This window comes from Solanum stenotomum, chromosome 5, assembly GCF_019186545.1.
Source record: "Solanum stenotomum isolate F172 chromosome 5, ASM1918654v1, whole genome shotgun sequence".
NCBI lineage: Eukaryota > Viridiplantae > Streptophyta > Magnoliopsida > Solanales > Solanaceae > Solanum > Solanum stenotomum.
In genome coordinates this window covers 41,276,553-41,302,285 of record NC_064286.1, presented here as the reverse complement: position 1 = coordinate 41,302,285, position 25,733 = coordinate 41,276,553, and the positions used below count along the sequence as shown (strand labels likewise).

At 32.2% G+C, this 25,733-nt stretch overlaps 1 protein-coding gene across 1 annotated transcript; it reads left to right on the top strand.

Annotated features, from left to right (window-relative positions):
• The first annotated feature begins 1,746 nt into the window (after positions 1-1,746).
• On the top strand, positions 1,747-7,473 carry LOC125865295 (ATP-dependent Clp protease proteolytic subunit-related protein 1, chloroplastic-like). The gene is made up of 9 exons (XM_049545503.1): positions 1,747-2,050; positions 3,431-3,546; positions 3,692-3,895; positions 4,005-4,109; positions 5,253-5,315; positions 5,594-5,705; positions 6,577-6,638; positions 6,822-7,004; positions 7,086-7,473. Exons 1-9 carry the CDS (start codon positions 1,801-1,803, stop codon positions 7,170-7,172), a joined length of 1,182 nt encoding a protein of 393 aa, XP_049401460.1. The 5' UTR covers positions 1,747-1,800; the 3' UTR covers positions 7,173-7,473.
• Positions 7,474-25,733: the final 18,260 nt, after the last annotated feature.

Genomic DNA, 25,733 nt, shown 5'->3' with positions numbered 1-25,733 from the left:
ATCACAAAAAAATCGAAAAAAAATTGTTTATATGACTAAAAATCTTAACTACATAAATATTAGATGAATATCTAAACAAACTATTCGCATAAAATCAATAAAATTGATGGAAAATCCGTAATATATACAATCCGAAATATACACTATAATAGGTGATTTTAAAAACAAATCAAAAGAATTATGCATAAATAAACGAAATTACCTTTACCAATCAAGAAGTTTCTTGAATTAATATAGAGATTTTATTTACCAACCGAGAAATTCCTTGAATTAATACAAAGATTTTGTTGAATAATCTATCAAAACTTTGAATAATTTGTGTTTCTAAGTGAGCAGAAAAATGTGAAGAAAGAGAAACTCGGAACGTGAAAGGTGGGAAAAATAAATTCTTTAACTGAGAAACGTGAAAGGTGGAAAACGTGTAAGATGTGGAAATAATAATAATGGGTAGTTTTGTATTTGTTTTTTATTTTTAGTAGGTTATTGGTTAGAGTTTGGTCCAATGATGGACTCTTTTGATAAATAAAATGAAATATAAATAATAAAACGTGGATACAAATTATTTTTGAAAATATTGACATTCTGACATTTTAAATAAATATTTTAAAGTGTTGTTATTTTGACTAATTATGTTAAGTCTTATGACTAGATAACTAATTTGTTCAAAATTTTCAAAATAATAATATTTTAGCCTTTAGTGGGACTCTTTAGCATTAGTTTCACTATTTATTAAAAATAACAATATTTTAGTTTGTTAAAAGATGAGTTATGTATTTATTTTATTTTGATTAATTTGAAAGAATACAAATAATTAATAACAGAAAATTTCAAAAAAGGAAAAAACGATTTTAAATATAAATCAGTTACGTTTTGAAAGAGGATGTTGCCATTTTTTCTTTCGAGCGTTTTTTTTGTCCTATGTTCTTAAAAATTCCAAATTTTTTTTTGCAAAAAATAGTTTTGTCTTTCGAATCATTCAATTGATAATCTTCATAGCTTCTTCGAGTTGAATTCAACATATTCTTGAAACAAATGTTTTCAAAATTCACGACTATAATTTCGTCAGTTCCACTGAATTCAAGAAATTTCGACATCAGGTATTTTTATTTTTGTTGATTATTTTATTTGTTTGGATAATATATTCGTATATTAGGTATTTTTGTTTTTGTTGATTATTTTGAATCGGTGAAATCTTTGTATGATTTGATATTTTTAGCTTTTTTTGGATGTTTTGTATCCAATCTATGATGCAGAACGATTGAAAAGTGCTTGATTCTTTTTAGTTTCGTAGCTGTTTTCTTTTTATTTGAATGCATACAATTTTTTTGTATCCCATTATGTTTAATGTAAATACTAACAATATGGGATTTTGGTATATCTCTAGTAATTCTGATTGATTCAGACATTGTAGAATGACATATGCTTTCCCTCAATCTAAAACCCTAAAATCAAAATTTAAAATTATCAAATATAAATGTATTAAAAATCAAACAAAATAAACATATGAATGAATTTGTAGATTCAAATAAATCTGAAATATTAAAATGAAATCACAAAAAAATCGAAAAAGAATTATTTAGACGACTAAAAATTTGAACTACATGAATTAGATGAATATCTAAACAAACTATTCACATAAATATACTTAATAAAATTGGACACCACAACAGCAGATGAATTGGGCGTCACGTCCTCCAATCCGGCCCATTAAATGCAGTTCAATTCCCAGCCACACTTTACACTTGTTCCTCCTCCTCATCAGAAAGTAAACACCACAAGCGTGTATTGAAGTGTCCATCCATGGCTTCTTCCTTGCTTCTCTCTCCACTTTCTTGCCCGACTCTTGCTAATAATCGCGAAATTGGCTCTCGTATTGTACTCCATAAATCAACTTTCCTTCCCAGCCCCAATTTCTTCTTTTCAGCTTCTCTTCTTCATAGTCGCAGCAGACCGAACGCCGGCGTTCGAGGCTATTCTTACAGGTCTCCAGTAGCCCAGTCTTACGACCATATACCCAAACAGTTCAGACAAGAAAATCTCAAAGATGGACGTAAGTGCCCTTATCCAATTCTCATAATTCCATTACGCAACCCTAATTTCGCACATTAGTTTGTATTGAAATGAAATGTTTCTGATTATTTACCTGACCCCAACTAGTTTGGGGATTGAGATTTTGTTAATTGAGATTATTTACATTTTTTTGTAGACATGAGTTATTGCTTGTAAATATATCTCAATTTTTTGCTTACATACAGGCTTTAAACACTCACAAATAGTTATGTTGTTTGGTTTCTCCAAAATTGTGGAAGGAAGATCTGAGTGAGGGTATTGGTGTCTCTATATAGGTTGAATAAATTCAACCGCATATTAGTTTGATGTAAAAACTATGTTGCTCAAGCTTTTCAAAAATGTCTACGAGTGCATGTCGGATCCTCCCAAAGTAGTGTGCTTTTCGAGGCTTAGACTCGGGTGCCCCCATCTCGCATGATAAAGCAAAGAGAAAGAAAGATGAAGAATAGAAAGGCAACATTTTGGAAAAGTTTGAGCAGCATAGTGTAAAATCACAAAGAAAAAGGGGGAGAGAACGAGAGAATTACTTTATGGGTGTCTTTGGTAGGAAGGAAAATGTGCTCCTAGAAAATAAGTGAGTTTCTTACTTATTTCTTGTTGTTCGGTTAGTAAGAAGAAAATATTGTTTGAAGAGCATTTGAATATAATTTGGTCAAATACTATGACACCGAACCTGGACCCTCACTATTTAATACAAACTTGGACCCCGACCCCAACTGAACCCAACACCGACCTTAAACATGACCCAAGCTCGGGACCCGATCCTAACATCGACCCCGACTCAGAACTTGATCTTTGACCCCACCCTGGCCTAACCTTGCCCTGACAACCAACCCCAACCATGACCTTGACCCCAAATCAAGATCTAAGATTCAACCCCATGCCAGGACCTGACCTTGACACCAAGTCGGGGTTGGGTAAAGTTTCGAGTTAGGGCTGGGAGTTAAGTCCTAGGTCAAGGTTGGAAGTTGGGTCAGGTGGTAAGGTTGAAAGAGAGTTTTGGAAATCTTTTCCTTTATGTAGGGAATTCATTTTCCTTAAATTGGAGGAAAATAAGTCCATTTGGAAAACATTTCCGAAACATTTTAAGCGATCCAAACATTTCTGTAAAGTGTTCTCCTTCATACTGAACACACCCTATGTGTTTTCAAGTGGGAAAAGAATGTAGGTTTCAGAACTCTATGGTCGTCATTCAAGTGAATCTGGTATTTGTGGAATGGTCCTTTGCACTCTTACTGCAGTTTCCTTGTTCTTCTCTACTCTAATTTTTCAATTTACTGTGTTCGTTATGTTTATATCTTCTTTTTTACTATTGTTTGTGAAGATTCTGCTCTTAATCATGTATAGTATCTTTTTGTAGTACTGAACAACTATAAGAATGCCCCTCAGTATCTTTACGGCCTTTCTCCGTCACAGATGGATATGTTCATGACAGAAGATAACCCAGCCCGGCGACAGTCAGGAAGTGTCACTGAAGTAAGTTCTTTTTTATACTCATTTCTTAATTGGTTTCCATGTATTTTAATGGCTTTAAGATGTCAGGTGTGTTAAATTTGTTTAAATATCCCATTGCCAAGTCTACGTTCTTACAAAAAAGACATTTAATATATTTTGATTACAGGAGAGTATAGCTTCATCCCATAACTATCTGAAAAATGGTGGAATGTGGAGTATGTCAGGCATGAATAAACGGGGCCCTTCAACATGCAGCATGAGCGTCAGCATGTACGGAGGAGGAGGAGCAAGATCTGATAGACCCCCAACTGCGCCTCCTGATTTGCCATCTTTGCTTTTAGATGCTAGAATTGTCTATCTGGGCATGCCTGTATTAACTTTTTCCTAGATCTTGCTTCCCTTTAAGTGGTTGTATGCATTTTACATTTGCAATGTTCTTATTCTGATTCTCATACTGGTTTAGCGTTGGATTGCCACAGATTGTAGAAGCTGTTACAGAGCTTATTGTTGCACAGTTTATGTGGTTGGATTTCGACAATCCAACAAAGCCCGTATACCTATATATAAATTCATCTGGTACCCAGGTAAGACAGTTTGCCTCCAATTTAATTTCTCCAAATAAATTTAGTTTCTGGAACAAGGTAAGATGAGAAGTGTAGAATGATTCATCAAGCTATTCTTTCATTTTGGTGGTCAGTCTGGAAAGAAAGAAATGGAAGATGTTTTGAAGATAGATCCAATTCCATCCACAAAGTTAAATGGAATTGTATAGTAGCTCTACTTTTTTGGTGTAAACAGCTTTGTATAGATGATATAGACCAGATTATAGATTTGATAGGAAATCTGTAATTATCCCTTTTTGGAGGTTGCCAGCATACCCTTAATGCTGAAGAATTCAACCTTACCAGTTTAAAAAAAAAAAGAAAAAGAAGAAGCTATTCTTTCATTTTGGTAGCTTATATAATTGGAGGATAAGGTGAGTTATCAAAGACACTCATAGGGAGGGTTGGATGATTGATCTTAGGATGATACATGGTGGCAATTGCACGTAGGGATCTGGGAGTCTTATTTGTCTACCAAATGACAATAACCTCACATGCAAATGAATTATGAATAATAACCTTGAAAATGTTTGTATCCATCTGCATTCTTGCATACATTTTATACTCAAAGATGTCCATGCATCATAATATTAATCTCAGAGGTAGATATATGTTGTACGAGTCGTATCAGTAAAAACTCAGATATTGATACCATGCATATGTATATGCTTTAATACAGTATTCATATACACAAATAATTTATTACTATGTATAAATGTTATATGCATCTACACATTTTTGAGACGTGGTCTGCATGCAATACATAATATTTTTTCTTTCTCAAGAAGTTATGTATTGCATAGTCCACATTTCTGTACTAGATATGTACTTGCTGCATTGTATGTCTGCACAAGACGGCACATTCTTCCTGAAGTAAGGATAACATATTTGGTTTTGCTCATTATGATTTATCTGGCTTTCAAATTCCAAACATAAAATGGGATCACTGATTTGCTAATCCAGAGAATTATCTCACACTAGCCAAAATGCAATAGAGGATGTGTTTCCTGGGCCGAAGTCATCCAAGAATGATATAAAATCCATGTCATCCCATTTGTTGACCGAACATACACTTTATACTTAGTTAATATTTCCCTGCTGCTGATGTACTCTTGCTTTTCCCAGAATGAGGAAATGGAGACTGTCGGTTCTGAAACAGAGGCATATGCCATTGCTGACATGATAGGAGTAAGTATCTCTAGACTTTTATGTTTACTTATGTTTGTCGTGATATTGAGTTTAATGTTTGAACTTATGTTTACTTATGTTTGTCGTGATATTGAGTAAGTATCTCAATTGAGTTTTAGAACAAATAATGAGAAATTGAACAAAGCCACCCTTAGTCTCCATAGCAGTAAAACATCAATGGGTGAACAATTTGATGCACCTTATCTATCTATATGTTTCCCAAGACTGCGATCTTTATTCATCTGACTTATTACTTGTGTGTTTTTAATTGTCACTAGTACTGCAAATCAGATGTATATACGGTAAACTGTGGCCTGGCTTTTGGTCAAGCAGCAATGCTTCTGTCACAAGGAAAGAAAGGGTTCCGTGCTATGCAGCCAAATTCATCTAGTAAGGCTCAACTTTTCACCCTCAATATCTTGATTCGCACTGGCAACTGTATGATCATATGATCTTCTCTGTTTCCAATTCATAGTTGGTACCAATGATAGATGGGAGCCACAGATATTTGCGTAAGGGTGTGTATCTTTAACAGCACGACGAACTGAATCACTATTTAACTTGACACGTCCATGGTGTGAGGATGTATTCTAAAAAATGCTTCTCAACTGTACTATCACACAAGTGCTGTTTATCAAGGGTTTTTGAGTGTAGACATAAGTTGCTATACTTCATTTTAGGGATAAGACACAAGTACCCCTAGACTATGACTGAAATCTCAGAGACACACCTTAACTAAACTAAGGTTCTATTACCCGATGAACTCACTTTTTTTTGTAATTTTGTAACCTTTTGGCATATGTGGCACACTCAGTGTCTTCACTTTGTTGAGGCACGTGGGAGATATTTGGAGGCCACTAGGCCAAAAAGATGTCCAAAATTACAAAAAAAAAAAAATGGGTTCGGCGGGGGNGGGTGGTTAATAGGGCCTTTAGTTTAGTTAATGTGTGTCTCTGGAATTTCGGTCATAGTTTAGGGGGTACTTGTGCCTTATCCCTTCATTTCATAATAACTTTCTGTAATTCATCAATCCTCTGCTACATTCTTCATTTCCTCCATCCTCCTTATATTTGCTTTCCTTTTTTATTTTTTGGTTGGTGGGAGGGATTTAGGTTAGAAGCAGAACAATTGTTTTTGGTGACTCATGATAACTATCTTCTATGTACATCATTCAAAGGCCTCCACACTCTCATGCCTGCCAAATTTATTCTAGTTTTCAGTTTTTACTGCTTTTGATATTCACACTATTGATGGATTGCAGCCAAATTGTATTTACCTAAGGTCAGCAAATCCAGTGGAGCACCGATAGAGATGTGGATAAAGGTTGTTCTTTCTCTCTAGCTATGTCCATGTGTATATGTGCCTCATAAACACTTCTGAAATTGCTCGTTGAAGTTACATTTTGCGCATATGGATCACATAAGGTTTGCAATGTGTATGGTGACACCTGCCTATCCAGGTCTGTCATTTGTCACTAAAGTATTCTGCTACTTTGCCCCTCCACAGGCCAAAGAACTAGAATCAAACTCAGAGTATTACCTTGAACTATTATCACAAGGAACTGGAAAACCAAAGGAAGAAATTAAGAAAGATATCCTACGCCCTAAATATTTCAGGGCACTAGAGGCCATTGACTATGGCCTTGCAGATAAGATTATTAGTTCAAGTGACGATGCATTTGACAAACGGGTAAATTTACTTTGAGATATTTACCAATTACCATGCTGGCTTTCTTGTTTCATGCTGTTCACATTGATTTTTTGTAATCAGAACTATGAAGAGATGCTCCTCCAATCTAGAGCTATGTCGAGACCGGGTGGACCGGGTGCTCAAGCTGCTCCCTCCGGGTTCAGGTGAATGAAAGAGTGATAATGGTCCTGAACTTTCAGAAACAACTGATGTTCCTGTCTAGTTCTGAGGAACAAAGTGGCTGGTTACTTGTTTGTGCACCCATGGAATAAAACTGGGTATACGATTTTACGACTATTGTGCACAGGTTTGTGAAAAGTATTTACAATGTCAATTGTGTGTACCAGTATAGAATCAGATAGTGATAGTGCATGGTATAAATGAATTTAAAGTTGTCATGCCATTTTTCTTTATCTTGTATCGGATCATTTGTCAGTTCACAGTTTTAGATGTATCGTCGATTATTGTATTCGTAGCTTGAAAGTTGCCAATGGTAAATGGTATCTGGTAAGTTTTACCTACTATTGAATTGTAACTTACAAGCTGAGTGTCTTATAGTTTATCTATTGTGGACACTGGACAAATCATACCAAATTTTGGTCATTGCATAACCTGACTTTCGAGTTTTTCAAGCATGTACAGTATAGCATTCTTAAATTAAAAAAAAAGAACGAGGGTAAATACAATCTTTCTCATTCAACCTCAACTATAAGAAGGAAAAATTGCTCACCAATCATTGTCTGCCATGTGTTAAATTCATTTAATTTCATATTTTTATTTATGTTTCTTTATTTATTTCTTTTTAATTTTTTTTTTATAGTTTATTCTTCTTCCACTAAATTCATCCCTTTTGCTATTTCATTTTGTTTCATATCCTTTAAGCTACAATTGCATATCAAGGACTAGGTAGCGGAGGAAAAAGAGAAGCAAGAAGATAACAGGAAAAAAAAAAGTGAGGGAAAATGGGTGAGCATTCTTCATCGAAAAAAGAATTGAAAAGTGTTATAAAACAAAGATAATGTAGTAAAATTAAGAAGAAAGATAGATGAGAAAATATTTTCTTTTCTCTTAATCTTGTCTTATGTTAAATATATATATATATACATCCTTTGGGGTGACCCAGCGACTTGGGCTTGGGACTTTCATGTAGGAAGTCGAAAGCAAGAGTTTGCCTTTTGAATTGAGATTGTCGCACCGGGCTTGCCTGGTGCGGGTTACCTTTTCTCTGTGGTTTGCAAGCTATTGCATAAGAGCAGGGGTTTTATCCTGTGCGGACCCAAATGATAGAGGTTGCGGGTTTCCCTTGTCATAAAAAAATAAAATAAAATAAAAAATAAAATTAAAAAAAATAAATAATATATATATATATATATATATATATAGGGATAAGAGTTTGAAAAATACCTCAACTTTGAACGAAATTGCTGTTACGATACCAAACATTATGGAGGATCTATTACCCGCTTAACTATTTAATAGTGTGTTTTTTACCCCCTGAACTATTTAATAGTGTATTTTAAAGGTATATATGTGCCCACGTGAACACATTACTATTTATAATTTTACATTATTTTTTATGTCCACGTGGGTAAATATATATGTTTAAAATACGGTATTAAATAGTCTGGGGGGTAATAGGTTCTCATTAAAGTTTGGTATCGTAACAAAATTTCGATCAAAGTTGGGGTATTTTTCAGACTCTTATCACATATATATATATATATATATATATATATAAATACACACCACCACTTGTTTGGTGTGAGGGATAAACATAAATAGTCTTGGGAAAAAAATTAGATGTCTTGTTTGATTGACATGTTTGGGATAACTTATTCCACCATTTATAGCATAGTGATGAGATAAGTTATCCCATATACATGGTGGGATAACTTATCCCAGGATAACTAACCCCAAGATAGTTAATCTTGAGATAACTAGTTCCCAACCAAACAACTATATTATATGAATATTTATTTTTCATGTATATACTTGGGTACCAAGGGGCCGTTTGGTAGCTGGTTAAAGCTCAACCTAATACATGAATAACTTGTTTATTCATGTATTGATTTTATATATTGTTTGGTTTGTGAATGGATAAAAATTATTCATGTATTAATTTTATACAATGTTTGGTTGGTAGGTTTCAAATGTTGTATAAAATTTATTCATGTATTAATTTTATACGATGTTTGATTGTGTTTTAGTAATTTTACATAATTAATACTCACATAACTTATGAGAAAATCTATGTATAATTATATGCATGGTAGAATATCGAATAAGTTGTGTGAATATTAGTTATACATGAATTAAAATAATAAAATTACATATTTATCCTTTTCAATTAACTTTCAATTTTTTTTATTATGTGTGCTTTTAAAAGAGTTATACTATTTATTTATTACAACATCATATAAAAGAGATGGTCTACTCTTGAGTCTGGAGATAACTTGCACTATTGCACATGGTTAGTGCCGGCAAAATGAGCTTATATTTTGGTAATCCGTCCAATTCGTTCATATTTAATGGATTGGGTGAGTGACTTTTTACATGGGTAAAATATGGGTTGATATCCATATTCAATCCATAAAAATATGGGTAAAATATGGATAATATGGGTAAAATATGGATTAGTTAAATGAGTTAAGCTTCTAACTTTTATTCACTCAAAATTCATGATATTATCAAATATATTATAACTTTTCTTCCTTTTTATGTTCTTCTATAAAACTAATTATTTTTCTCTATAATTGAAAATGTGAAGTCTTTGGCCCTCCAAAAATATCTATTTTAAATGTACATTTCTTTTGTTAATTATAATTATATATATATTTTTTATTTAATTTTATATTGGATAATAAATAATAGTGTAAAATAAGCAAATCATGTACTAGTATTGACATTGCTTAAACTGCATCAAGCATGTTTTAGGGTGTGTTTGGTATGAAGGAAAACATTTTCACCCCTACCCTCGATCACCCCTCCACCCACCCATTACCAGCCCCCACCCCCCAAAAAAAAAATGTAAGTTTATTTTTAAAAAATATTTTGAACTTCAAATTTCATTTTTTCACCCCTACCCTCGACCACCCCCACCCACCCCCTACTAGCCCCCTCCCACCCCCAAAAAAATAATTTTAAGTTTGTTTTTTAAAAAATATTTTCAACTTCAAAATTTCATTTTTTCATCCCTACCATCGACCCCCTCCCCCCTCCCCCCAAAAAAAAATAAAAATAAAAATTTAAGTTTGTTTTAAAAAAATATTTTCAACTTCAATTTTTATTTTTTCACCCCTACTCTCGATCCCCCCTATCAGTGCCCCCCCCCAAACCCCGAAAAAAAATTTAAGTTTGTTTTTAAAAAATATTTTCAATTTCAAAAATTATTTTCTACTCTAGTAAAAATAAAAGATATTTCTCAAAAAAAAAATTCATTCATAAACCAAACACTACAAATCTTTTCCGGAAAATATTTTCTACTCACTAACCAAACATGAGAAAATAAGTCAAAAATCTACTTGTTTTCGAGGAAAACATATATTTATTTTATATTGAAAAGTTATAGGATTTTTTTTTTTACTTTTATGATACAATAAAACTAAATGAAGAATTTTCAACATATTTCATCTAAAAAAAGACAAATATTTTCTCCATGTTGAATTCTTAAGTAGAGTACTATTTACTCATGAAAATATGAGTAAACTAGTATTTTACCCAATCCATTTTTACCCATATCAAATATGGACTGGTTGAATTATTATCCATTTTATGTTGACCCATTTTCAATCTGCCCAAATTTGACCCAACCCGTCTATTTACCACCACTACACACGGTAAAGACGATCAAAATCCAAGATTATTACTTACACAGTGAAAAACATTTTAAGTAATAGTAGAAAACTCGATGACAAGTTCTGGAACGAAAATTCTTGCACATCAAAGGAATTTGGCAGGAATTATTACCCCTGACTTTAGTTTTAAATGTAGATTAATTTATAACAAATCAAATGGTTATTATATCTAAAAAAAAAAAACACTATCAAATTTTTATTTTTAGATTTTTTGTCTTGTTAGTTGCTTAATTATTTTTAGTTTTTTTGCTTAATTTTTTATTAATTGTTTTCTTTGGCGGTAAGACAGTGACGGTTAATTGTAATTAATTTATTTGCTTAGTTTCTTCGCAACGCACTGCCATATACATGAATTATAATATTTTTAGTTATTTGTTATTTACTTTAGTGTTTTTATCTATTGATATTTCTTTAATAATAATGTGTTATTTAGATAGTTATTTATTTTAATGGGTCTAATAACTATTAGTTCACTAAACATTTTTGAAATTAAGAAATAAAAATTAGCTTACTAATGTATTGTAATATTTACCTAACTAAACCCTGCATAACTAATACCTACATAAGTAAATCTTGCATAATTAATATCTGTATAACTACACCCTACATAACTAATACATGCATAACTAACTCTGCATAACTAATACCCCATAACTAAACCTTGCATAACTAATACATGCATAACTAAATCTTACATAACTAATACCTGCATGACTCTAACCAGTAACCAAACGGCTCTCAAGTGTATTGTATGGATGGCTAGTTTACAACACATAGTGTGTTGCATGTATATCAATCTTACACACAATGTATATTGTGTGTACATATATGTTACAACACAAAATATATTGTGTGTACATTTATGTTACATACAAAGTATATTTATGTGGACATTGACTTTAGAACACTCCCCTTTAGATGTCCATGTAAAAAAAAAATTCAGTGAAAGAAAAAAATGTAGTAATACGTTTTGTTTGATGCCTCATTAAAACCCTTTATCTGAAAAATTCAGTGGGATAGAATATGGTTAAGGAAAAAAGAGTGCAACGTGCATTTATCCCCTGATGAAGACATCATTTAACAACTCAAAGATGACGCATTCCAATTTTGTATCTCAACTTCTCAAAGGTTAAAGTTGGTAATGTATTGGTGAATATATCTGCTAAATTATCACTTGAATGAACGTGTTGAACATCTATTTCATCCTTCTTTTAAATATCATGAGTAAAATAAGAATTTTGGTAAGATATATTTTGTTTCATCTCCTTTGATGTGTCCTCTTAATTGAGCTATACATGAAATAATGTCTTCATATTTGTTGTTGGAATATCTCTTTTCGAAGGAAGGGCACATATTTTCTAGATATGTTGACTTATTGATCTCAACCAAATACATTTTTCACAATTACGCAATTCGTGACTTTGTCAGCGTGGACAAATTGCTTGTTTTTGTTAGTAACAACAACTAAGCACTGACGTACACTTACAATAAATATGACGGTCTTGTGGATTTGATATGATAGTATTTCCACATGAAAATAAATAACTTTCTTGAGATTAAACTTCATATAAATCAAATAATTATCTGCAATTTCATAATCAATAAACTTTGACACGATTGATCAAAATAAATAAAATTTGTATCAATATCTGATATGCTCTAATATCTCCATCAATAAGTGTGATGTTATACTTTGTATCCACATTAATATAATTATTATACCATGAATCAAAATAGTAGGATGTACAAGTGCACCAATTGCACTATGACATGGTATTTTCTAACCATTTTAATGAGATCAAAATTGATCTTTATAGTTAGAGATTTCATAGCCATTGAGGTACTATTCAATGGAATCGCTTTAAAATCCTTTAAATCCTTCAAAAATTGTCATGTAATATTTATTGTCTAGCTAGACATGATAATCATTCATTATACGCATTCAATTTTTTCATATATTGTTAGACTGAAAAATCCGCATTACATTCACCATAGGAGAACACATCTCCATACAATAATGTTAGGACTTGTACGGAAGTCTTTTATGCCCCCCAAAGCACGAATCGTATTTTATATCTTACGATTTTACATGTTGCACAATATATAATTCATTTGTAGCCCACTAACATTATATCTTGGTATATGGACTATATAAGTTTAGAAAGTCACTTTTTTAGTTAAGTAAAGTAAAATATACTTGAATTGAGTATTTTATTTGCCAATCATTGATCTTTTCATATCATTTGACAGATTTAAATTCAAGATCTTCGTCACGATTTATTATTTTGAACGCTAGATTATATTAAAGATATTATCGACGATAATTTGATATCAATTCTAATATAATATAACTTGTCAACTATTTTTATCATTCGTTATTTTAAGTACTTGAACCTTTGTCAAGGTTTTATGTACACTAGCTACTAAAGTGCAATATAGGTATACATAAACTTACTATCGAAATATGTGTTCTATATCACACGCAGAAACAGAAGCACCCTATGCATATTTTGAAGTGGGATCTGTTATTCGACCCAGATGGAAAATATCATTCCCATATTAGCCTCATAAATTTGAGATTGATTTTTTTTTTTAAAAAAAAAGATCTTCAAATTTTTTAATCTAAAGTACTCCCTTCATTTATATTTATACGTCATTTTTATTAAAAATAGACGTTCCTTAATACTCCATCCGTCCACTTTTAATTGTCATGGTTTTCCTTTTTAGAGTCAATCTATAAGAATTTTGACTAATATTTTATGATGTATTTTTTCAACATATTTATAGTAATTTTCGTTAGTGGTGTCAATCATGAGACGGTTCGGTCGGTTATTTTTTTAAAATAGCATCATCCCAATTTTTCGGTTATTTTACAATGCATGACCAAAATTACATTTTTTAAACCATCCCAATCATGTCGGTTTTTTTCGATATCGATACGATTCGATTAATTTTCATTACTTTGTTAGTGATAAACTTTCAATAGAACTAGTATATAGCGCGTTAGGCTTTACCGTTTTGGTATTTAGCCATAAGATAATTATTTGATATATCAATATTATTATATTTAATATGGGTAATTGGGCATGATTTATGAACGTATGAGTCTAGTAATTGCATCCTTTAAAAAGTTAAAACTAATCTAATCAACTACAGACCCAAAGTCTAGAGGCCTAACATTTTATGTATTTGAAAAAGGAATTTATAAAATATATTTGTATATTAAATTTAACATATTTGGTAGTATATAAAATATATAACATATATGTAAGACTTTGGTTCAATTCGGTATTTTTTGGATTTTTATATAAATTAAAAGACCATCCCAATTATTCAGGACGGTTATAAGATTAATAAAAGTTTACGGTTATATTTAAAATATCCTATAATCGGTTCGGTATGGTTCGGTCGATTTTTCATATCTTTTTGACACCCCTACTTTTCATATAGTTTTTGAATATCTAATTTTTTTTTGTTTAAAATATTGAATTAATGTAATCTAATTTAACTTTGAGAATTAATTAAATTGACTTTCGAAAAGTGAAACATGACAATTAAAAGTGGACGGAGGGAGTATTTGTCATTTCAAAAAATCAATGCATAAATGACACTATTCTTCCTATTTTACCCTTGAGGGTTATAAGCCTTGAAAGTATGAATTTAACCAACATAGTAAAAATAAATAACTAATTTATGTTCATTGGTCAATTAAATAATCAAAATAAATTAATTTAGGCTCAAGTCATATGCAACCCCTTAAAGTTATCCGCATATTTCATTTGAACACTTCAACTTATCTTTGTGTCTATTGAACACTTTATTTGTTCAAAAGTTATTTCTATTAGACACAAAATGTTGACATGTCAAAAAACGTGTGCTACACTCTCTTTAGGTGCGTAAAGCTATTGAAATTAACTTTTTTTCTTTTTTTTTCTAACTTATATACCAAAATTAATGAAAAGGGAATTTTTTATTTTTTGAAAATGTAGTCTTCTTCTTCTTCTTGCAAACATCCATTTATTTTGATGGAAAAAATATGAATTGATTTTTTCAGGCAAAAGTTTGTTATTATATATCTATTGTAATTGTGATAAATGATTACTAATGAGAAAAAGATAAAGGTAACGAATAGAAAGTTTTGATGCTATTCAAATGAAAGAAAATAGATATTTCGCCATTGTTGATCCGTTTATTATAAAGAAGAAAAAGAAGAAGAAAAGAGTGGTTGTTCTGATGGGTAGAAGGGGAAGAATTTGGGTGGATTAGGCAACAATGTAACTATTAAAGTTTTTTAAAATTTTGAATCTAAATAATCTACCATTGTTGATTTATGATAAAGAAGAAGGAGAAAAAAAGAAGTAAAAAAGACGACGCCGGGGGGCCTAAATTCTAATGGGTAACATGGGAAGGTTTGGGTGGGTGGGTGGATTTTTTAGGGGTACAAAATTTTATTTTACTTTTATCATTTAAAATATATTTTTAAATAATATTTTGGATCCAAATGACACATGTCATAATTTGATTCGTCCTTGTGCAATGTCATCGCAAGTGTAACTCACACACTTAATATTTTGGATGATTGTCAAAAAAATGTCAAATAGGTATTAATTCGAAATGGTAAAAGTGTTCAATAGGTAGAAGCCTTAATTGAGGTGTCCAAATGAAATATGAGGACAACTTTAAGTGACTATAGATGACTTAAGCCATTAATTTATGTTCATTTATTAAAAAATTGACTTCAAGAAAACACTAAATAATCACACAATGGTAAACTTACTCCCCCGTCGACTTTAAATTGTCATGTTGCATTTTTCAAAAGTCAATTTGACTAATTTTCAAAGTTAAATTGGATTACATTAATTTGATATTTTAAACAAAAAATTTAGATATATTCAAAAACTATACGAAAAGTACTATAAATTACAATTTTTTGCATATCAATATGATAAAAGAAATACAATCGTAAAATGTTAGTTAAAGTTCTTACAGTTTGATTCTAAAAAAGGAAACCATGACAATAAAAAGTGGACGAAGGGAGTGCCTAGTTTCTTAAGAGGTGTGAAACCTAAAATGATTAACAACTAAATAGAAATTGAGGGAGTACTATTTATCATTTATGTGGCTATAAATCATTTCACTAAGGAATAATTAGAATATTAAACGAAATTTTTTAGATTTAAATTGTTTCTAATTATAAAAAAAAAAGAATATTCTTTATGTGACAAATTAAAAAAGAAAGCCTGTCACATAAATTGAATCAGAGAGAGTCAAAAAGGGAAAAGAATGAAGAAAAAAGTAGTAATTCTTTGTCTCAATGTATGTGATACAATTTATTTTTTTGTTTGTTCCAAAAAATGTTACATTTTTATAACGAAAAATAATTTAACTTTAAAATAATCTTTATTCTTAGTTAAATATTAATAAACACATAAATAATCGAAGAATATACTAAGTTAAATAATATCATATAAATTAGTCCGAATGAATATAATACCAGACTTGCTGCTTGGTTGTTGGGGAGAAAATCTACACTAGGGAAGACAAATAAATTGGTTATATATGTTTGGTCTTAAAATATACTTATAAAACAATTATTCACACGAGGATACAACACTTATTTGAAGTAAATATTTGTTTAAGTCCTTAATAAAAGCAAGACAGCTTATAGGAAACACTTAGTGCTAATCATGACCAGCCATTATTAATTAGTTGATTTTACTTTTGTTGTGTAGATTTAAACATAATTAGCTTCTTCTTTACTACTTGTTTCTCTTTCTCTTTTTTCTAAGTTAGTTTTACCTATATTTTAGGGATAAGGCACAAGTATTTTAGACTATGATCAAAATATCAAAGACACATTAAACTAAGGTCTTATAACCCCCCCTCCCCCTCCCCCTTCAACTTTTTTTTTTTGTAATATTGTACACCTTTTAACTTACGTAGCACACTCCATAACTCCACGTAGTTGAGGTGTGTGGGAGATGTTTGGACAGTGGCGGAGCTAGGATTTTTAATATTGGGGTTCAAAATCTGAAAAAGTAAACATACGAACTAACCGAAGGAGGTTCGACATCTACTATATATACATAAAATAAAAATTTAACCATGTATAAATAGTAGTTTTTCGGTCGAAGGGGATTCAGATGAACCCCTGAATGTATGTTGGCTCAGCCCCTGTATTTGGATGCCACGTAAGTAGAAAAGGTGTACAAAATTAAAAAAAATATGGGTTCGGAGGGTAATAGGACCTTAGTTTAGTTAAAATGTATCTCTGGAATTTTGGTTATACTCTAGGGATACTTGTGCCTTGTTACTATTTTCTATCATCGGTATGTTAAGCATACATTTTTTTATTTTATTTTTATTTTTATTTTATTATTATTATTATTATTATTATTTTTTATTATTATTATTATTATTATTATTATTATTTTGGGTATTGGGATTCTGGTTTTCAGCTTAATTATAAATAAATTGTGTCAAAGTTTGAATGAATTTTATAATCCAAGACTTAATTATTGTTTGTGAGGTAAACACATATTTTGTTAATATTTTATTGCGTTGTTTATAATAAGATATATATTTTGTATTTAGAGAAAGAATAATCTTGGAATATCCCATGGTATTTCTTGATCTTCCCCTATTTAATATACTGTTCGTGGGAGGAACATTAACCAACTTTGTCAAGTCAAAGATTACACAAATTTATACTATATGTGTTGTTTATTCATCCATTTAATTAGTGATGAAGAGTTTAATTTTCCATCGTTTGATTGGAAAATTCTTCTTATTGAATTGATCAAGATAACAAATGTATGGTCAGATTGAAATATTGAAAAAGATGTAGGTGGATGTCAGTTGTCATGTATGTTTAACAATATTTTTCTCAAAAAAATATATAAGCGCATGGTGAATCAATCTAAATATTCCAGAAGTTCGAGAATCAATGTCAAAAATATGAAGATGTCACGATCCTTGAAGGTTTGACTAAATAGTACTTCGATATTCAAAACATAGATAACGAAGTTTTTACTTAAAACTTACCCCAATTTAAATATATTGATGATAAAATTAAATATGATTTACTTACGTTTCATTATCCTTTCAAAGAGATGAGTGGTTAATCTAATATAGTATAGTACATTTTGAACGTAATTATTATTTTTATCTTGTTAATAATAGTCAAATAATTCATCTTCTTAATTAACTACCCTTTCTTCTGGTACTTGGGAATAATTAAGGAAAGAAGAACTATTTAATAAAGACATAATACATAAATATGACTTATAACTTGGCTTCAACGGATAACTATATCTTCCAACTTTGAGAGTGCACAAATAGGCACTTAAACTTGTATAAAATCGAATAAGTAGACACACGTGTCCTACATGTCACCCTATATGACAATTTTGTGTCCTACGTGTATTATGCCATGTAGGACCGTGTGTCTACTTGTTCAATTTTATACCAGTTTAAGTGTCTACTTGTGCACACTCAAAGTTGAAGGACATAGATGTCCGTTGAAGCCAAGTTAAGGGTCATGTTTATGTATTATGCCTTTATTAAATACCATGGTTTGGTGGATATTACTATATATTTTACTATATATATTTTTTTACTATTACAAAAGGAATAGAGAGGAGCTTAGGGTCAAGTTTCTAAATTTACAAAGAGAGGAACTAGGTTTCTTTTATTGAAAACTAAGAGGCTACTGAGAGAAAGCTTCATGGGACCCACTACTGCTCACTTGAGCAATTCTTAGCAAACGGGCTTGTTCGGACTTTTATATCTAGTATTATTATGGATGTAGAATTGTATAATAAACAGTGAAACAATATTTGAGAATATTTTTATTTAAAAAAAAATATCAAGTGAAATTAATCAAAGAATATTATATTTATAGACATGCAACATCAAAATTATTTTTAATATTAACAGACAACAATAAAGACGTACGAATTTGCGCAATGGATATAGTAACCGAAAATAAATCTAGCAATATACTTGTAAAGTAATAAAAACAAAATGAATTAGCTTTTATTTCTTTTCATTTTCTTGAAGTTTACTCTTTGTCAAATTATTGTATTCGTTGACAGAGATGATTAATGCATATTGTATTCGTTGTATCAAGTTTTATCACAAATATAATTGATATGAAATACAAATATATTTGATACATAATTAAAAAAAAATATAATTTTCATATTATGCAAAATATTTTTTGGGCTGCAATTGTATGAGATGAAGAGAGAGAGGAGCGAGAGGGAGAGAGAGGGCAGTGGGAGGAGAGAGGCAAGGGAGAGAGGGGCAGAGGAGAGAGAATTTTTCTCTCTCTCTATATATCTATCTATATTACCTTAAAAACATGAACTCATAAATTGAATGTTAAATTACTATAATATCCTTAACTTAGTTTGTGACTTTTTCGATGAGTTGTGACTTTTCTGATGAGTTGTGACTTTTTTCAAAGGGTTGTGATTTTTCGATGAGTAGTTGCTTTTTCAATAAGTTGTGATTTTTCCAAAGGGTTGTGACATCTCATAAAGGTCACTTTCTCGATGAGTTGTGACTTTTCCGATAAGGTCTGACTTTTTTCAAAGGGTTGTGATTTTTCGGTGAGTTGTGACTTTTCAATATGTTTTGACTTTTCCAAAGGGTTGTGACTTCTCGGAAAGGTCATGACTTTTCAAATAAGACACAAAAAACACTTGTTCATACTACCTTTGTTGACTATAAATAGAGGGGCTTCCTCTCATTTTTCAACCATAATTTTTTTTTAATTTCCTACTCTTCTTCTTGCTTTTTAATTTTTTTTTGTGTGATCAAGAATAATCCACAACAAATACTGTCTATAAGGTAATATTACTGAGATACGACTAATTACATGATTGAACCTCATCAAATTGAAATAAATATATGCATTATTGCATTTAACTAATAAAATTTTTCATTGACCATCTTCATAGATTTCCTTGAATAAGAGAAATATATATATGACGATCTACATTGAACATTCACAAAAGAATCTGCAATATTATTTCGTGCAAAGTTTATTATTCAAATCTTCACTTATATAAGCAATACTATTTACTATAACATATATTTTCTAAATTGATAATCGCGTGCAACACACGTGTCGAAAAACTAATATATATATGTTTACCTTGTTATGTAATTTTTCTTTAAAGAATCGGGTACAATCGCAAACTAAAAGTGAAGTGCGGAAATCAAAATACACATATAATGTTTTGTGAAAAACTCCTCTCTCAAAAAAGTAAGAAATCATGGCCTGGATTTCACCTTAAAATTTCATTAACTTTTCAAGTAATTAATTTTAAATTACTGTTGGGATATATGTTATTAATTATGAGATTATATTATTAATCATGTATTTAGATATAATATTTTTCATAGTATAGTTTTTTATTCAATTTTAATAAAAAAATTTGATAGATCATATATTCGTTTATGTGTCTGTTTACTTATAGAATAGATGATCAAGTGAATAAGTTTTAGTATATACACAGAGAATTAAATCAATGGTTCTTAAAAGTATGAAGTTATTTGTTCATAATCTAATATGGAAATTGGAAAAACCATTGGTATGATTGTAACACAAAATTAAAATTTTATCTTGATCATGAAAATGGTGTAGCTTCGACTTCTTATGCTAGTGCACTTTGTATGTATTGAAGGAGACCGATTAGAAATAGGTGTTTTAGATTGATTGAAAAAAAATATATTCTCTAAACTATTAAATGTACTTATATTTTCAATTCTTGAAACTATTAAATGTGTTCTACACTTTGCTCTCTAAAATCAAACCTAGTTTGATTAATCAATCCAATTCTACTTGAACTTGCTTTCCTTATTTGTTACGACCTATACCTGTTTTGTTTCTATTTTCCAAAGTTATTTCCCTTTTATCCAAGTACAATATTATTTTTTTGTTGATCACAAATTCTTTGAGCGCACACACTTTGCTCATAAGTCAAATTCTTCAAGAAATTCTACTGATCAACAGTTATTTAGGAATTCTATTCTTTCAATATTTATATAATACTTCTAAAGAAAATGAAAAAGATAGAAATAAAACGATATTACAAATAAAACCTTTTGAGTTTCTACTTTTACCTCTATTAGTATAACCTCTGTAACGACCCAGACCGTAGTGATTGGCACCCACACTAACCCTCCGGTGGGAGAACCACTACTACAACCCCAACCAAGCATCTAAACAAAAAACTAAACTTAAGCATTTAAGGATACAAAAATAAGTATAATATCTAAAACTGAAGTTCCCATAAACTTCCAAAAGATCTAACAACTAACAATGCAAAAATTACACCTATAACTTGAAAGTCAATGTACCAAAACATCTAAAGTTCAACAAGTCTAAACAAGAAGGGATGCAACCCCAAACTAACGAACTAATCAACTAACTAGAAAAGTCTAAGTCCGAAATGTGGACATAGACGAAAAGATAACTCATGGTAGCCTGGAAGAATTGACTCACCCCTGAATTCGAACGATCACTGGTCTTCTAAGCGAGGTCTGTCAATAACAGCCGAAAAATGCCCTGTACTCAACAAAAATATGAGCAAGTGCAGTATCAGTACACAACCACAGTGTAATAGTAGGATCACATGACTATCCCACTAAGTGTAACATAAGCAAGTCAATACAACATTATAAGCATGCAAAATACTGAACATATACAATATCGATTATCACATGCTCAATAATATACACAATTATAACAAGTCATTGGTTCTCTCATGGAACCCAAACCCAAATATTTAGCATACCGGAACGTGGTACCCAATCCAATATTTATGCTGAAACGTGACAACCGATCCCATAATTATGCCGAAACGTGGCAACCGATCCCAATTAGTTATGCCGAAATATGGCAACCGATCCATTCAACACACCACAATCACAATCACAAGTATCAACATTCACATACATGCAAGTATAATAATGAAGCAATAACAAACATACATCACCTAATCATAAAATCACAACCATCACCTACCTCGAAGCAAGCTTGAAACCTTAAGAAACTTCATCCTTCCCTTTCCGGATTCGTTTCGCTTGTTCTTGGTCTACAAATAATCATAATAACACAGACATCAATAAACAATCACTAATTACCAAGATTACTAACAATTCTAACAACCCTATATCATACCCATGATCCCAAGTATCAAAATTATTTTTCCACCATGGTTTCGAATTCAAAACCCTCCCCCATTGATAATTACCCATTCTATTACGTTCTACGGATCAAAAATTGGATTCGGGGAGTGAAAATCTTACCTTTAGCCTCAAAGATGGTGGAAAATTGTCAAGAGTCGCCTGGGGTTCGTTCCTTAGCTCTAAAAGTCGAAAAGTACAGAAATAAGTCATTTAGGGGTTTATTTACGACTTTAAGTCACGCTTGGACCGCCATAGCGGCTCCACCAGAGAGACAAAACCTAGCTCCAAAGCGGCTTGCATGAAATAGTGAGCTATTTTAATAATTCCAAGACCCCCATTTCACAACACACCTCTAACCAATGACACTCATAAAATCTCATTCATGCTAAGATCGATTTCGGGAGTTCTACTCACTCGAATTCAATTCCGTAAAGTCGTACGGATTCCTTAACGAGTTATCTATCCCCTCATGTAATCAAAATTATAAATAAATCACTCGATTGATGCCAGATTTCCCTACACCATAATGACTCCGATTTCGTCCAAATCTTGACTAGGTTGGAATAAATCTAAATACTACGAAAAGGTTTTCCGGCCTCAAAGTTCCCCCGTTGGCTTTTCTATAACGACGAAATCCGGTCGTTACAATAGATACCAATTTAGCCATCACTCGTCCCCGAGTGACAACTTAGGAAAAATAGGCTAAGAAAAGAATGGAGTAGTACCTGAATTGACGAACAATTGGGGATACTTGTCTCGCATGTCCCTCTCGATCTCCCAAGTAGCTTCCTCAACTGGACGGTGCTTCCATTGAACTTTCACGAACTTAATCTCTTTGGTCCTCAGCTTATGCACATCACGATCAAGAATTGCAATCGGTTCCTCCTCATATTGGAGGTTTTGTCTAACACAATTGAGTCCCACTTAATGATATAATTTATGTCACCATGATACCTCTTCAACATGGACACATGAAATACCGAATGAACACCCGATAGACTAGGAGGTAAAGCCAAGCTATACGCTACCGGTCCTACACATTCAAGGACCTCAAATGGACCAATGTATCGCGGACTTAGTTTACCCTTCTTGCCAAATCTCATCACCCCTTTCATGGGTGATACCTTAAGAAGAACATTCTCACCGGTTTGAAACTTCATGTCTTTCACCTTATGAGCCGCATACTTTTTCTGTCTACTCTGGGCTGCTAGAAGTTTAGTTTGAATACTCCTCACCTTATCTTGAGAATTCTTCACTAAATCGACCCCCAATGGTTTCACATCTCTAACCTCGAACCATGCTATGGGTGATCTACATCCCCACCCATAGAGTGCCTCAAATGGTGCGATATATATGATGGAGTGATAACTATTATTATAGGAGAATTCACACAAAGGTAGGAAATTATCCCAATGCCCTCCAAAATCAATCACATATGCCATCAACATGTCTTCTAATACTCGAATAGTCCTCTCCGACTACCTGTCTGTCTGTGGATGGAAGGTTATACTAAAAGTGAGTTGTGTGCTCAATTCATCATGTAATTTCCTCCAAAACTTGGATGTGAATTGGGTACCACGGTCTGAGATGATAGAGAGGGGCACCCCATGCAGCCTCACTATCTCTTTCACATACACCTTAGCCAATTGTTCTGCATTATAATCTATTCTTACCGGATTAAAATGAGCTGACTTAGTCAATCTATCAACCACTACCCAAATAGAATCAAACTTCCCCAAGGTCTTGGGAAGACCAACCACGAAATCCATGGCTACCCTCTCCCACTTCCATTCCAGAATTGGCATTTTTCCATTCCGGAATTGGCATATTTTGAAGTAAACTTGTAGGCCTTTGGTGTTCATATTTAAGTTGTTGGTAATTTTGACACTTAGCCATGAACTCCGCTATATACTTCTTCATGCCCAACCACCAATAGATTCACTTTAAATCTCAGTACATCTTTGTCACACCCGGATGAATAGAATATCGCGAACCATGGGACTCTATCAACAACTTTTGAACCAAATCATCAACTCGAGGAACACAAATTCTTCCATTGAAACTAAGTACACCTTCCGCATCAAGAGTGGTCTCTTGTGCCTTACCAATCGCAGTCTTCTTTCTAAGCTCCTCCAAATTTTCATCTTCAAATTGTTTGGCCTTGATCTCATCAATAAATGTGGCCCTCACTTCAATGCTAGCTAACACCCCACCTCTTTCTGAGATGCCCAACTGTATGAACTTAGACTCTAAGGTCTGAATTTCCTTAGCCAAATGTCACTTGGTTATACTTAAGCAAGCTAAACTACCCATACTCACCGCTTTTCGACTCAAAGCGTCTGCCACCACATTATCCTTGCCCGAATGGTATTGAATAGTCACATCATAATCTTTAAGTAACTCTATCCACCTTCGCTATCTAAAATTTAGATCCTTTTGAGTGAACACATGTTGTAAATTGCGATGATCAGTAAATACCTCACACTTAACACCATAAAGGTAATGCCGCCAAATCTTAAGAGCAAAAACTACCGCTGCCAACTCCAAATCATGTGTTGGGTAATTTCTCTCATGCACCTTCAATTGACGCAAGACATAAGCTATAACATTCTTATCTTGCATCAACACAGCACCCAAACCAGAATGTGAAGCATCATAATAAACAATAAAATCTTTTCCTTCAACCGGTAATGCTAGAATAGGTGCGGTGGTCAAGAGAGTCTTGAGCTTTTGGAAGCTCTCCTCACATTTTTCAGTCCATTCAAATGGTATCTCTTTTTTGGTCAAATTGGTCAAGTGAGTGGCAATAGAAGCAAAGTTCTTCACAAATCGACGATAATAGCTAGCGAGCCCCACAAAACTTCTAACCTCCGTCACTGAGCTAGACCGAACCCAATTCCTAACCGCCTCAATCTTTTGAGGATCTACCATTACCCCATCTTTTGACACTACATGTCCCAAAAATGCAACCGAAGTCAACCAAAATTCACACTTAAGAAAATTTAGCATACAACCTTTGTTTTCCAAGAACACCCAAAACAATGCGAAGATGGTTGGCGTGCTCTTCCTCACTTTTCGAATAGACCAAAATATCATCAATAAAGACTATAACGAAAGAATCAAGAAATGGCTTGAACACCCCATTCATTAAACTCATAAAAGCTACTGGAGCATTAGTCAAGCCAAAAGACATAACCAGAAACTCGTAGTGCCCATAACAAGTTTTAAACGCCATCTTGGGCACATCCTCAGGCCTAATTTTCAACTGATGGTAGCCAGACCTTAGATCTCTTGGAAAAAAAACTGATGCACCTTGCAATTGGTCAAAAAGATCATCTATTCGAGGTAAGGAATACTTGTTTCGAATAGTGACCCTATTCAATTACTGGTAATCTATACACATTCTCATACTACCATTTTTTTTCTTAACTAACAAAACTAGAGCACCACATAGGGAAGCACTAGGATGAATAAATTCCTTATCAAGAAGCTCTTGGATTGAGCCTCAAGATATCTTAATTTTGCTGGAGCCATGCGATATGGAGGGATGGAAATGGGATGAGTACCGGGTTCTAAATCAATGCAGAAGTCTCTATCCCTATCCGGAGGCATACCAGGCAAGTTATTAGGAAACACTTCTCTAAATTCTGATACCACAAGAATAGATGCAATG